The sequence below is a fragment of the Phragmites australis genome, chromosome 2 (assembly GCF_958298935.1).
Source record: "Phragmites australis chromosome 2, lpPhrAust1.1, whole genome shotgun sequence".
In the NCBI taxonomy this organism is placed as follows: Eukaryota; Viridiplantae; Streptophyta; class Magnoliopsida; order Poales; family Poaceae; genus Phragmites; species Phragmites australis.
The window spans coordinates 10,734,329-10,746,457 of NC_084922.1; the positions used below are offsets into that span (position 1 = coordinate 10,734,329).

A 12,129-nucleotide genomic window follows, 5' to 3' on the forward strand; every position below is an offset into this window, starting at 1 on the left:
AAACGGGCTATTCGTATAGATTCGGTACGATCTGGCTATGACTCGGTCTGAACGATTTGACTTATAGTAGATTATAACGTACTGGTTTACGTGTCTCCTCTCAGTTTACAGTGCGGCTCGTCGATCATTGTACAGTATTGGGTCGGTTCAGACACAATTGCGGTCTGACGGGTATGATGTCACGGACGGCCTAACATCATGCGAATAGCCCATCGGCACAACTGGCTCGATAAAATAATAATGACTACAAAATTAATATATATAGAAAATAGATAAAAATAAGATAAAAATATAGAAAATAAAATAAAAATAATTGCAAAATTAAAAATATATATAGAAAATAATCGGGCCCATGCATGCCAGACCGGATCATGCCTGGTCGTGCCTTGCCTATGCCATGCCGGTTCGGCCCGTCTCGGCTCAGGCTGTGCCTACAGTATCATGGCTCGGGTCGGCTCAGTAGTTACAACCCATTTAGACATATTTATCGACTATATTTAGGCATCTTTATCGACTAGAATGATGGATGCTGTTTTCTATATCTTGAGCTGCTAACTCTCATTATTTAAATATATATTTTTAAAAGATATTCTTAACTTTTCATATCTAATGCTAAGAGTTGTTTTTTTTTTAATTTAAAAGCTAGCCTTTTAAGATCTTATCTACGTGAGCAAGATTTTCCCTATGTCAATTTTATCTCCACTCACACTTATCTACCACCATTGAAGTTAACAAAAATGATGCAGATTTTCTTGGAAGGAAGGTGCAGTTAAGATCCCCGATCAAACACTGCTTGTGTATACAAATATCTTTTTTCCCCTTATAGGGCCACTTTGTTTTTGTCTCACAGTTACGTTTCTTTCCGTTCAAACGACCGATACTTCTGCAATCAGTATTGAGTATTGACACGCTAGAAGCCACCACTGTTCCCTCTCCACTGTGACAGTAGCGCTGTGCGATATGACTGCAAATCTACTAGCGGGTGAACAATCAAGTGAGAGCATTAGGTTTGAGCTACCTCTTTACACCATCTATTGACAAAGTAGAAGAACGACTGTGAACAACGCTATTGACACCAACAGTTGCCATGCTTTTACGTCTCACGCAACAACGCTAACATGAAGTGTATCCAAGAGCTGTGCCGATCTTTCAAACCAAGCTTAAAAAACTGGAGGCCATCATCACTTGCTGCCTCGTTGGTAGTGACACCCTAAAACAAATTGCAAATACTTATGGCATCTCCGGAACAGTGATAGATCCTCTCAAAGCACTTAGTAGGTTGAGAGTTAGGTTGCTTGTATGCTTGACAATAGACCTTAGACGAAAATCTATATCTTCATAAGCTAGAGAATTTTCATTATGCAAGTGCTTAGGATTATTTGAATAAAAGTAGAACTCTACGCAAGTTCCATAGAATTCATGTGAGCCTTAGATATGTGAATGATTATAACCTAAATACTCCATCCGTTTTTGTTTAATTGACAATTTTGACTAAAACACTTTTTTTGCAAACACTTGGCAATGCAAAATATCCTATGTAAAATCTTCAATTTTACCCCTGCTGATCCCACCATCGTCGGTGCACCATCAAGGGTATTTTGGTCACAAAGTTAAAAACAAATGATTGCCAAGACATGTGTACTGGGGAAAATTGTTAATTAAACAAAAGTAAAGGAAGTATGTGCAGTTCCTCTCGTGGATAACGAAGATTGCCATAGGATTTTCTTATCTAGATAGTATTGATGTTAAAATTCAAATCTCCGTGACAGTTTTGCTATTAGATGTCACATCGAAAAGATGTAATCTTGCTTTTCTTTACGGTTGTTGTGTAGATTCTACGATGGTAAACTATTATCATATTTTGTCCTTAACTACTACTCCCTCCGGTCAATATTACTTGACGTCCAGGAGAGATTGAGAAAGTTCAAAAAAGCTTGACGTTTTTCATGTCCGAACGGTTTTCTTCCACTTTTGCCCCTGACGAGCCCTTCAGCACCACCGCGTCACTTCCGGCGGCCGCGCTCACAGACACGCCCCTCGACGAGCCGCGGCCCTGCTGGACACCGCGCTCCTCCTTGCTTCCGCTGTCGCCATTGCCCGCACGCACGGTTGCTGCGCCTCCCCTTCCGGCCGGCCGCAACACTGGCTCGTCATGCCGCACGCACGGCGGAGACATGCGAAGGCCGGCCGGGTTCGACGGATCGTGGCCGTAGACCACGGCAGCGGCAGCAAGTGGCGACAGCGCGCGGCGGCAGCGCGTGACGGATTATGCCTGAATCAAATGGATAGGACTATCGCCGTTAGGAGAAGCCTTGTTGACTGCTGCATGTATGCGACCTTTCAGTACGGAGTACTCAGCAAAAAGTACAGGGAGTTCAGTTTTGTGAAATGCAGATGTTACATAGGAGTAACTTCCATGTTCACTGGATCCAAATAAAGTTACTCATGGCCTGACCTGTGTTCAGTTAAGAGTGATATGGCCCGGCTAACTGAAGGGGACAGGCCAAACATGTGCGAAAAGAAATGCTTCTGAATTTCTGTTCTCTGAACACATTGAATATGCGACAAGGTTACTGGGAAATGCTCAAGGTTGTACTCCTTATGTGAAGCTTCGCCAACATAGTTCAAAGGGTCTGCTTACCCCTAGACCTTTCCTTGGGCAGACACAATTTGACAAATTTACTCCTGCATGGCCTTATCAACAGCATAACAGTTGTTCAGGCTGTAAGTAATTTGGAGGGTATGAAAATAAGAAGTTTCAAAAAGATAGTGAGTGAAATGGCCCTGAAAACCCTGCAAGTCACAAGTAGCATGGCCCTTGGTTCTGAAATTGTGTGCATAACAGCTATAACCCAAGTCAACAGCTGCTTCAGTAATTACTCAACAGAAAAGAAAAACAGAGCTCAACAGAAAAGAAATCAAATAACCTCACAGGGCTACCAAATTCATCCATGGAGTTCTCATCTTGTTCAGTACACAAAAAACTTGACAGTTCAAGAAAACTTGACAAGACCTTTACATGTGCTTGTTGATTTATGATAGAACAATGCTGCTTCAGTATGTTAAGAAAACTTGACAAAATCTTTACATGTTTACATTGACATCATTTACTCCTATTTATGTCCCTGACAGAACAATGCTGCTGCTGATATTTTACATGTGCTTGTTGATTTCTGATAGAACAATGCTGCTGCTGCATGTTCAGCATCCAAATTCTAGAAAAGCCTCAACCAAAGAAGAAACCTTGGGATTATTCATTGATCTGCGCCATAGCCTCCTGTACCAATGAGACATCACATCTAATCTGCAAAGGAAGTTGTCCTTGTCTTTCTAGCATCCCTTTCTTTATGTGTGGAATATCGTATCCATTGCCACCTCCATCTTTCATGGCTTCCTTCATAACAAGATGAAGTGTCAAGAAAATTCTGTTCAACTGACGCACCGAATATTCCTGGAAAGCCTGATTCATAATATCAAAATGTCAACTCATGAAGTATTACTCCATCAATGTTAAGTAAAAGTTCAGAACTGAGTTCATGACAGTTGAAGATTTTCAACTTCCATCAATGCTGAGATATCAATGTTAAGTAAAAGTTCAGAACTGAGTTCCATCAATGCCCACAGATTTCATCAACTTCCATCAATGTTAAGTACAAGTTCAGAATTTTGGCCCTATCTGTGCATTGCAAAGCCTGACACCCTAAACAATCTTATTGGGTTGAGCCAGGCCAGATCAGTCCTACATTTGTCGAATCCAATTCAGATTTTGGTGTTCAAGTCCTACATGATTGAAAGAAAGACAGGAGCCAGAAATGCTGGAACTATCACATATAAAATCATTGTATCAACAGAATGTAAGAACAGAATGTATGATAATCCTAAGAATAATTATTGGTTGCTTTTAGATTTTCAACACTGGATTAGACAGAAAAAGTCACACATTACCTTATCAACAGCAGCTACAAGTTCTGATGTTGTTTTTGCTGTTGTCTTGTACTGAATTGACTGAATAGAATTAAAGAAACCCAAATCTAAAATGTTAAAATCAGGTGAATTTGCAGGTTGACATATCAAACGAATATCAAACCCATCTTGCTTGGCAGCATCACAAAATAATTTGTCATTAGGTGCAATATGAGGTCGAGCATTGTCTTGCTGTATATATATGGGTTTGTTTGCATCTTCACATGGCCATTTAGCACGAATCACAGGTAAGACCTTTTCAATCAGAAATGTTCGAGTGACTTCCTTTGTAATAGATTCGATCGGCTTCATCTCCAATGTCCCTGCAGGCCGGTTGACACTTGATCTCTTAGCTGGTTCGAATGTCACGAGAGGGAAGGACCCAATTTTACCATCAAATGTGCAATTTCCATCAGAATTAAATCTTGGTCGAGCAAGAGCAGTCAAAATCATGATCTTAGGAATGAAGTTCTTGTTTTTACAAGTCCGTGTGGGCTCATCTTCTCCTGGAATCGTATAATATCTCTCAGTTTTCCTTGTAATATTGAACCATTTCTCATCAATGAAAACAAAATCGAATAGTCCTTTAAACATTGGGTCATTGGGAATACTCAGTGGGTCAAGCATAGATATACACCACTTTAACCTATCCCTCTTGTTTTTCTCTGTCAAGTACGGATTCAAGATGTTTGAGACTCGTTTTATGATACCTTCCCGTTTCATTGCTAGCAACTTGCCTTTACTCACATGTAAGTGGGCACACAAATCATCTAGCGTAGTTCGACTTGACAATGGAAGATCACGAATCCCAGATACATCCACTTCAATTCTCTTACGGCCAGATCTGCACTTTCCACTAGAAACATCGACCAAAATACCTTGGTCAAGACAATCTTTACCTTGTTTCCAAATGCGTTGTATCGTCCGAATAGGTACTCCAAATGATGCAGAAATTTCTGTTGTCACATGGCGCTTCAGGATTCCATTGTTGGCTTTTGCTAGCAAAGATTCAAATATTCTTCTCCGTTTGTCATTAGACACTTCATTCCTAAATATAATATTTTCAGCATGCGGAGCACTCCCAGCATCAAAAGTATTTTCATCTGGAGCCCCAAAACTATGATTAAAACCTGTATAATCAGATTTAGAAATTGTTCTTTCATCAATAAAGAATGTGAAGGAATAAAGAAACAAAAAATAAACTTGTTAAGTAATCACACCAGCACAACAGAAATAAAGAAAAAAGGTAAGGAATCTCAAAAGTGGAAGGAAAATGAGAAAGCTTACCTATCAGCAATTCAGCATTCATTTCTTCTTCTAGCTCCACATTCAAATCAATCTCTCCTAGTGCTCTTGGACCTCCATAACTTGGTGCCAAATTAAAATCAATCTCTCCTAGTATTCTTCGATCTCCAGAATCTGGTGCCACGTTCAAATCAATCTCTCCTAGTGCTCTTCGACCTCCAGAACTTGGTGACATGCTTTCTCTACAGAAGCATAACTTTCTGTCACATGCTTTTCCAGAAAATACAGCAGCAGTGCTAGAAAATACTCAAGGAGTACAACAACAGTGCTAGACTCAAGGTTGATCATGAATTCTGAAACAACTTACTCCATAACTCCAAGGAATATAACTGTTGCTACAACTTTATCCAATGCTCCATAATTCCATAATTCCTTCCTAGCTACTCGTTGTGCATCATTGACCCTTTCTTCAACTGATGGGTGCGCATATGGTAGTTGTGCGAGTATTAGCTGCTGCTCGCAACAGGGCACCTACTCCTTTTACTCCCCAACACCCATTATGCCTAGAATTGGATCACATTACAGTCCCCAGCAATCCCCAGTATGCCTGACGAAGACCACATGCAGAGTACTCATATAGAGAGAGGATAGTGTCCAGATGAGTAGTTTTGTGCAGCACTGCAAAGATTTATTCTCTCTCCCAAAAGTGTACTCCAACTTGATCTAAAACTACAAGGCCAAAGCAGCCATGCTCTGCAGGAATGATCCAAGACTGGAAACAGCAGCAAAAATGTGCATGATGTGGTTGCTCAATGAGGCCTAGCGCAATTCCAAATCAAACTGAAGAATCTCAGCGTTACCATTATCAATCAACTACTCCGCAAATTGGATTGGACTAGTTGCAGAAGATGTGACTGGAAACAGCCGCAAGAGTGGATGGATCTGAATCGAGATGGGGATGAGGATGGGGATGGAAATCGAAGATGGAGTAGGGAAGGGGAGGAGATGGAGGCTTACAAGTACAAGTAGCCTTCGTTGCCGGCGTCACTGGAGGAAGTCCTTCTCCCTGATGCCCTTCAGCACAACCCCTGTCACTGCCGTAACCATGGATGTGAGGAAATCGAAGATGCAGCGCAGGAGGCATGCGTTAAATGGAGGTGATGTGTGAGAGAGATCGTACTCGCATGGCTGTTGAGGCGACGTTGGCGGTGTGTGAGGCGACGACTGGCCAATGGAGGCGACGGCGGTGGCGCGTGAGGCGGCGGCGGCGGCGTGTGAGGCGACGACTGGTGAATGGAGGCGACGAGGGTGGGTGAGGTGCCAGTGAGGACCGTGGGATAGGGGTTCGAGGGTAAAATCGTCAAATGATCGGAAACAATGTAAAATTTCAGCAGCCACACGATATCAGAAATTCAGAATATGATGGTTCCTTAATTTAAACAAGCGGTCGGAAACGTCAAGTAATATTGACCGGAGGGAGTAAGAGATTGAACCTTAGTTTTACTTCTTTTTTTTTGTCTTATCAAAGTAAAAATAATAATTTAGTGGTAAGGGATATACTTGTCAGTAGCGAGATATTTATAGTGCCTTTATCGATCTTTAAACTCTGTATCTTCGATCTTTAGTAAACACTATATGATTGTTTACATATAGTAGTATGAGTGTGTGCATTCATGTGGTATATTAGGGGTTTAAAAAAAAAGCTATGATCACACGCCACCGGCCAAAACGCGTTACCGGCTCCCGGGAACATCCAAGAGCCGGTTCGACGCCACCGTTTTAACTCCGACCGCACCAACCTGGCCGTCGCCAGATCCCGCAGCCCGAGCAGCAGGCCAGCCGCACCCGACGCGCGACCGCCTCCACGTCTAGGGTTTCTCCTCTCCTCCTCCTCCCCCCGCACGCGAAGCAGGTTGGTGGCGTTCTCCCAATCCCTTCCCTTCCCTTCCCCCGCCTCGAGCCCCTCCCTTGATCCGTTCGGCCGCGTCGCAGCGCGTTGATGGCGACGGCAGGGGCGCCGGCAGCGGACGCGAAGGCGGAGGCGGCCAAGATGGACCTCCTCGAGGATGACGACGAGTTCGAGGAATTCGAGATCGACCAAGGTACGCGCGTGCTCCTCTCGCTGCCCTCCTTCCCACCGGCCCTGCTGTAGCCGTTGTCCTGTTGCTGGCATGCGTTGGGATGTCGATTTGGGCGAGTAGGTATCGTTGGTTGGTTGGAAATCCGTGCGGTGTAGCCGTCTTCTCGTGCGTCTCTTCCGATTGATTGCAGGAGGGATTTGGGCGGGACTGTGGGCATGAGCATGAAATAACCGTAGATGCTGCTAAATTGTCTCCTGAATTAGTTTGGAACTTCTCTGGTGCCATTTCCTTGTATGTCCCATTTAGTTTGGCGATTGGCATGAACCATTGTTCTAACATTGGTGCAGTTAACTGCTTGCATTGTTTATCAGCAGGGTTCGTTCTGTTTTGCAACTTTCTTTTCAAATCGATTAAATCTTGAGAATCAGACTGATGATTTGATTACATGTTGGGCTTCCCCAGGAACGCTATTTTAATACATGTTTCAACTTCTCCTTGGCGTGTTCCCAAAAATTTGCATAATATAACCGAGAACCCCTGAATCTCGAAGACCTGGTGCAGAACTGCCGATTAAACCTGTTGTTGTTGCGTTGAACATAACAAGTGTAAACAAAAGATTGTATTGGCAATTGGTGTATGAATGTCTGAGGCCAACTTTTGATCTCAACAATGAGTCAGCGATTGCAGCACACATGCTAACCACTTAAACGATAAAGTAATAACGCCACAAGATGTATCGATTGCAATGATAATTAAGGGGCATTTTTGTTGTTTCTTAGATCTTTTCCCTTTATCTTGTTTTTCTGTCCATGTGGCATGTGCATACTTGTGTTGATGTTCATGCTGGCATTGCTTGCATTCCAAAATTATGAGTTTGTAATGCAGTTTCCTCTTGTTCTGAAATGAAATCAAACGTAACATAAAGATAATGAAGGTTGTCCTGAATCTTGACCTCCTTGGGTCTAAATATTTGTACATATATGTGTAGGCTGCAACTACTCTCATGTTAGATTTTTTTATGTGACAAATGCCACTGTCATATACATGCATCATGTCTCTTGCAGTAATTAAACTATACTATCGTATATTGGGTTACACAACGAGATATATATTTCAGTAATGTTTTTCTTTTCCTTTCTTAGTTGTACTGAAATATTTACAGTTCATGTCGCGTAGCTATTATATTTGGTTCTAGGAAGGGGAAAGGTCTTAACTTCTGAATTTTCAATGACAATATCTTAGTATTGGTGTTGCTCATTTGGATCCCCGCATAGCTGATAAAGATGGAAAATTCACAGCCCATTATTCTATGGCCAGTAAAGATAGCTACTATCTGGAAGCTTAGCTTGGCATTTATATTTGTTATCTCCTCTGTCTTGTTGGCTGCGATCTGACTCAGAGTGTGCTCTTCCTTGGGGTTCCATTTGCTTTGGTCTGATTATATTCCTGATAGTAAAAATGTTGTCAACTGATGGTATGATTACATGTTGGTCCACCCTGGTAAAAATACTATCAGTACATATTTTCTCTTCTCCTTGGTGTGTTTTTTTCCAAAAACTGCACAGTTAATATGGCAAACCCCTGAATATTGAAGGTAAGGTTAGGTACAAGCTAAACACATTATTGTTGAGTTGAGCATGTAACAAGTGTGAAGGACTGATCAAACATTACCTGCTGATTTCATTAAATGTTGTACTTTATTGGTGTATGTGTCTGACTCCAACATTTGATCTACGTAGTTAAACCTTGTTATTAAATTATTCAGCAGTAGCTTCAGCAGACATGCTATTTACTTAGATAGAGAAGGAACAACACACACATGGCTTGCCCTTCTCTAGCAAGGTTTGCTCTACTCGAACTGTACTGTTACTCATTGTTTGCCGAAACTGATAATTCAAGGGGGTTTAAATTCATTTTGTTATCTCATGTGCATTGTTGGCTGTGATTTGAGTGTGCTCTTCCTTGTGGCATTTGCTTTACTTCATAACAGTCCGTTTTTACATTTGCTTTGCAACAGACTGGTTTGTCTTTTTCTTTCAGACTGTTCTACAAATAATGTAGTAATCGGTAGTGCATATATCATGCTGGACATGCCCGTAATGAATCAAGTTTTGATATGCAATGAATATCAACAAAGTTCTACTGTAGCGCCATCCTTCTTCCGAGTCCTCTCCTCCCTACAAAGCACCCTCCATCTCTAATGCTTTCTACCACAAGCCATACTGTCTAGCCTCTTATGATCGTAGACACCCCTTCGTGAATGTGGTTCATGACGACTTGGTTTCAGAGCAGCCAGTCCTTTTGGCTTTTGCAAGTCATGTAGGGGTTGGAAGCTCTGATACCATGTAATTATGAACCAAGTTCATGCTGAGGATAACTACCATTGGAAGAGGTCAGATGGCATGGCTTGAATGTAGAAAGTGCTTGATGAAGGAGGGCGAGTTCTTGGGCAAGAAGGATGGATTAGACGTTAACTTTGCGGTTACTCATTGCTTGCCGAAACTGATAATACATGGTGTTTTGAAATGCTTTGCTATCTCCTGTGTGTTGTTGGCTGCGATATGAGTGTGCTCTTCCTTGTGGTTGCATTTGCTTTGCTTCATAACAGCTTTTTTTACCTCTGCTTTGCAACAGCCCTGTTTATCTCTTCTTCTTTTTTTTTTCATTTCAGAAGGTTCTGCAAATAATGAATTAATCGATAGTGCATATATCATGCTGAACATGCGTGTAATGAATCCCCTAGGCTCTTGAATTGGAATTTGTACTGACAGGTTCCTGTATTATGCAGAATGGGATGAAAAGGAACATGGCAATGAAACCGTCCAGCAGTGGGAGGACGACTGGGATGATGATGACGTTAACGATGATTTCTCGCTGCAGCTGAGGAAAGAGCTGGAAGGCAACGCCCAGAAGAGCTGAATTGTTTGCCTAGTAATGTTAAGCTGTAGTGCCTTGTATGCCCGTTGCTTCTGTCTCTTTCTGAACCGTGATGCCTCTGGGAACAACCTAGCTCGCGAAACAGTGCTACCAGAAAGTTTGTGGCCGTACTGCAATGCAGTTTCCGTTTAATCGGTAAATTCGATATGAAAGTGATACCAGAAAGTTTATTGTCATACAGATACAGCTGTCTTAAGGAAGTCGGGGCCAGGCATGTCTACAGTGGTTGAGGTTGCTAATCTCTTCGTAACCCTGTTTGTCGAACTTAATTCAGTTGTTAGGGCCTGTATTATCTTAAGACAGTATGGCCGCGGAAACGAAAGAAAATCCCATGCCAGTGGTTCATCACTTTACCCTCTAACCTAAAACACCAACCTTCACATCCGGGAGGCTGGTTTAAAATCCTTTGCCAAATAAGGCATCGTGCCTCCGCAGGGACGTGCGTGTTGCTCTCCTAGGTTGCTGTCGCCCTAGGTATGCGCTTCATGCCACCGTCGACGTCTCAGACTTATAAGAGGCCAACTCTAGCAGCGTTATCGACTGCTACAGCAGCTGATACGGGTCTCGCCTTCAAACAACTCCAGCAGGACTGTTTTCTCTGCTACAGTAGCCATACAGTAATGAGGAGAGAGGATTGGATACTCCAAATTTGAGGTACCGCAATATTGTTTATCGGTTTCACAATATTATTTATATAGGATGACTGTAGTGTTAAAAAGAGGAGTAGAGTAATATAAAATAGTAAATATGATAGCAGTTAGAGGTAAAAAAAAATAAAAAGTACTATAATAGTATTAAGAGATGTTGTAATAATATTAAAGAATGAATTTTTAAAGTACCTCTGAAGATGATCTAAGTTGTGAGAAGTTACCGAACCACCGCACACCACATGAGAAATCTCTGAGTGGGGACCTAAGAATCTTGAATGAGTCAAAGGTTTGATGTGAAAGTAGAAGTTGGTGAGTTGGCAGTTTTGAATTTGAGTTTGATGTTGAATTGCTCGAGACGTGATAAGGGTTTACATGACTGTACAGGTGAGCTAATTGGGTCTGGTGATTTGGCAAGGTGATCTAACCAACTTGCCTAGTCTTTTCTTTTTGATAGAAATACATTTTATTCTATTAACCAAGCGGCACAGTCAAATTGCTAGCCAACTGACCCGATATAAAGTTTGGCGTCTTGTTAACCCACAAAATGTTGACGTGCACTAACCCTGCGCCATGTCTAGCAAGAATATACGTAACATTATTTAACTTTATAACAAAACAACAATTGGACAGCATCCAACGCTAAAGAAACTAGATTTTTTTTATTTTTTATTTTTTATTTTTATTTTTGCTTGTCTAACCAAAACACCAACATATACGAAATCGAGATTGTTGCTCTTCGTTGTTCAAAAGAAATAATCCACTTTATAACCTTCAAACTATAGCATGAGTCTAATTTTCGATCATAAACTGTCTAAAACACAACTTTGAACTATGAAAAAAGTTCACTTTACCCCCTTTGACCAATGCTTGAACGGTTTTGCACATTCATGGCATCTAATTGGATCTAGTTTGCTAGCATGTCATCCAATATATCATAATAATATATTCGTCGTCTCACATGTCATATCGGGTACCTTTTCTTCCTCCTAAGTGAGTATACGCCAAGAGGTCACCTTGTTTCTGGCTCTGGCAAGTCAATGAAGATGTAGGTGGTGGTATGTCGCTGCTCTTAGGCAAATGTGACTCTATAAAGATTTTGTGGCAATCCTTTATGGCCTCCTTTGAATATCTATGCAGCTTGAATTTCGTGTAGAAAGAGTGAATGTACTACATGATTCATAAGCTATTTGATAAAGTCGACACTCAGGGGGAGGATGTCATCCGTACCAATTTTAGCAAAGGTGACTCTATAA

General features: G+C 41.6%; 3 protein-coding genes across 4 annotated transcripts; 1 reads left to right on the plus strand and 2 right to left on the minus strand.

Annotated features, from left to right (window-relative positions):
- Nucleotides 1-3,032: 3,032 nt before the first annotated feature.
- Nucleotides 3,033-4,635, minus strand: LOC133909852 (uncharacterized). Its single transcript, XM_062352399.1, has 2 exons — nucleotides 3,946-4,635; nucleotides 3,033-3,460 (listed from the first exon to the last, which is right to left on the minus strand). Exons 1-2 carry the CDS (start codon nucleotides 4,588-4,590, stop codon nucleotides 3,251-3,253), a joined length of 855 nt encoding a protein of 284 aa, XP_062208383.1. The 5' UTR covers nucleotides 4,591-4,635; the 3' UTR covers nucleotides 3,033-3,250.
- Nucleotides 4,605-5,542, minus strand: LOC133902648 (uncharacterized). The gene is made up of 3 exons (XM_062344165.1): nucleotides 5,251-5,542; nucleotides 4,674-5,093; nucleotides 4,605-4,609 (listed from the first exon to the last, which is right to left on the minus strand). Exons 1-3 carry the CDS (start codon nucleotides 5,441-5,443, stop codon nucleotides 4,605-4,607), a joined length of 618 nt encoding a protein of 205 aa, XP_062200149.1. The 5' UTR covers nucleotides 5,444-5,542.
- Nucleotides 5,543-6,976: 1,434 nt separating this feature from the next.
- LOC133899316 (protein DELETION OF SUV3 SUPPRESSOR 1(I)-like) lies at nucleotides 6,977-10,402 on the plus strand. 2 transcript variants are annotated; one of them, XM_062340307.1, is made up of 3 exons: nucleotides 6,977-7,120; nucleotides 7,201-7,310; nucleotides 10,078-10,402. In XM_062340307.1, the coding sequence occupies exons 2-3, from the start codon at nucleotides 7,208-7,210 to the stop codon at nucleotides 10,206-10,208; spliced, it is 234 nt and encodes a 77-aa protein (XP_062196291.1). In that variant the 5' UTR covers nucleotides 6,977-7,120; nucleotides 7,201-7,207; the 3' UTR covers nucleotides 10,209-10,402. The 2 variants fall into 2 exon arrangements, with proteins under 2 accessions (XP_062196291.1, XP_062196298.1); XM_062340314.1 differs by lacking the exon at nucleotides 6,977-7,120 and having other exon boundaries at nucleotides 7,127-7,310.
- The last annotated feature ends 1,727 nt before the right edge of the window (nucleotides 10,403-12,129 follow it).

Coding starts and splice junctions, on each gene's coding strand:
- LOC133899316 (XM_062340307.1), top strand. CDS start 7,208: ATGGCGACGGCAGGGGCGCCGGCAGCGGACGCGAAGGCGGAGGCGGCC. Junction 7,311..10,077: donor GGAATTCGAGATCGACCAAG/GTACGCGCGTGC, acceptor TGTATTATGCAG/AATGGGATGAAAAGGAACAT.
- LOC133902648 (XM_062344165.1), bottom strand. CDS start 5,443: ATGTCACCAAGTTCTGGAGGTCGAAGAGCACTAGGAGAGATTGATTTG. Junction 5,094..5,250: donor GAATGCTGAATTGCTGATAG/GTAAGCTTTCTC, acceptor CTGATTATACAG/GTTTTAATCATAGTTTTGGG.
- LOC133909852 (XM_062352399.1), bottom strand. CDS start 4,590: ATGCTTGACCCACTGAGTATTCCCAATGACCCAATGTTTAAAGGACTA. Junction 3,461..3,945: donor TTGTAGCTGCTGTTGATAAG/GTAATGTGTGAC, acceptor ATTATGAATCAG/GCTTTCCAGGAATATTCGGT.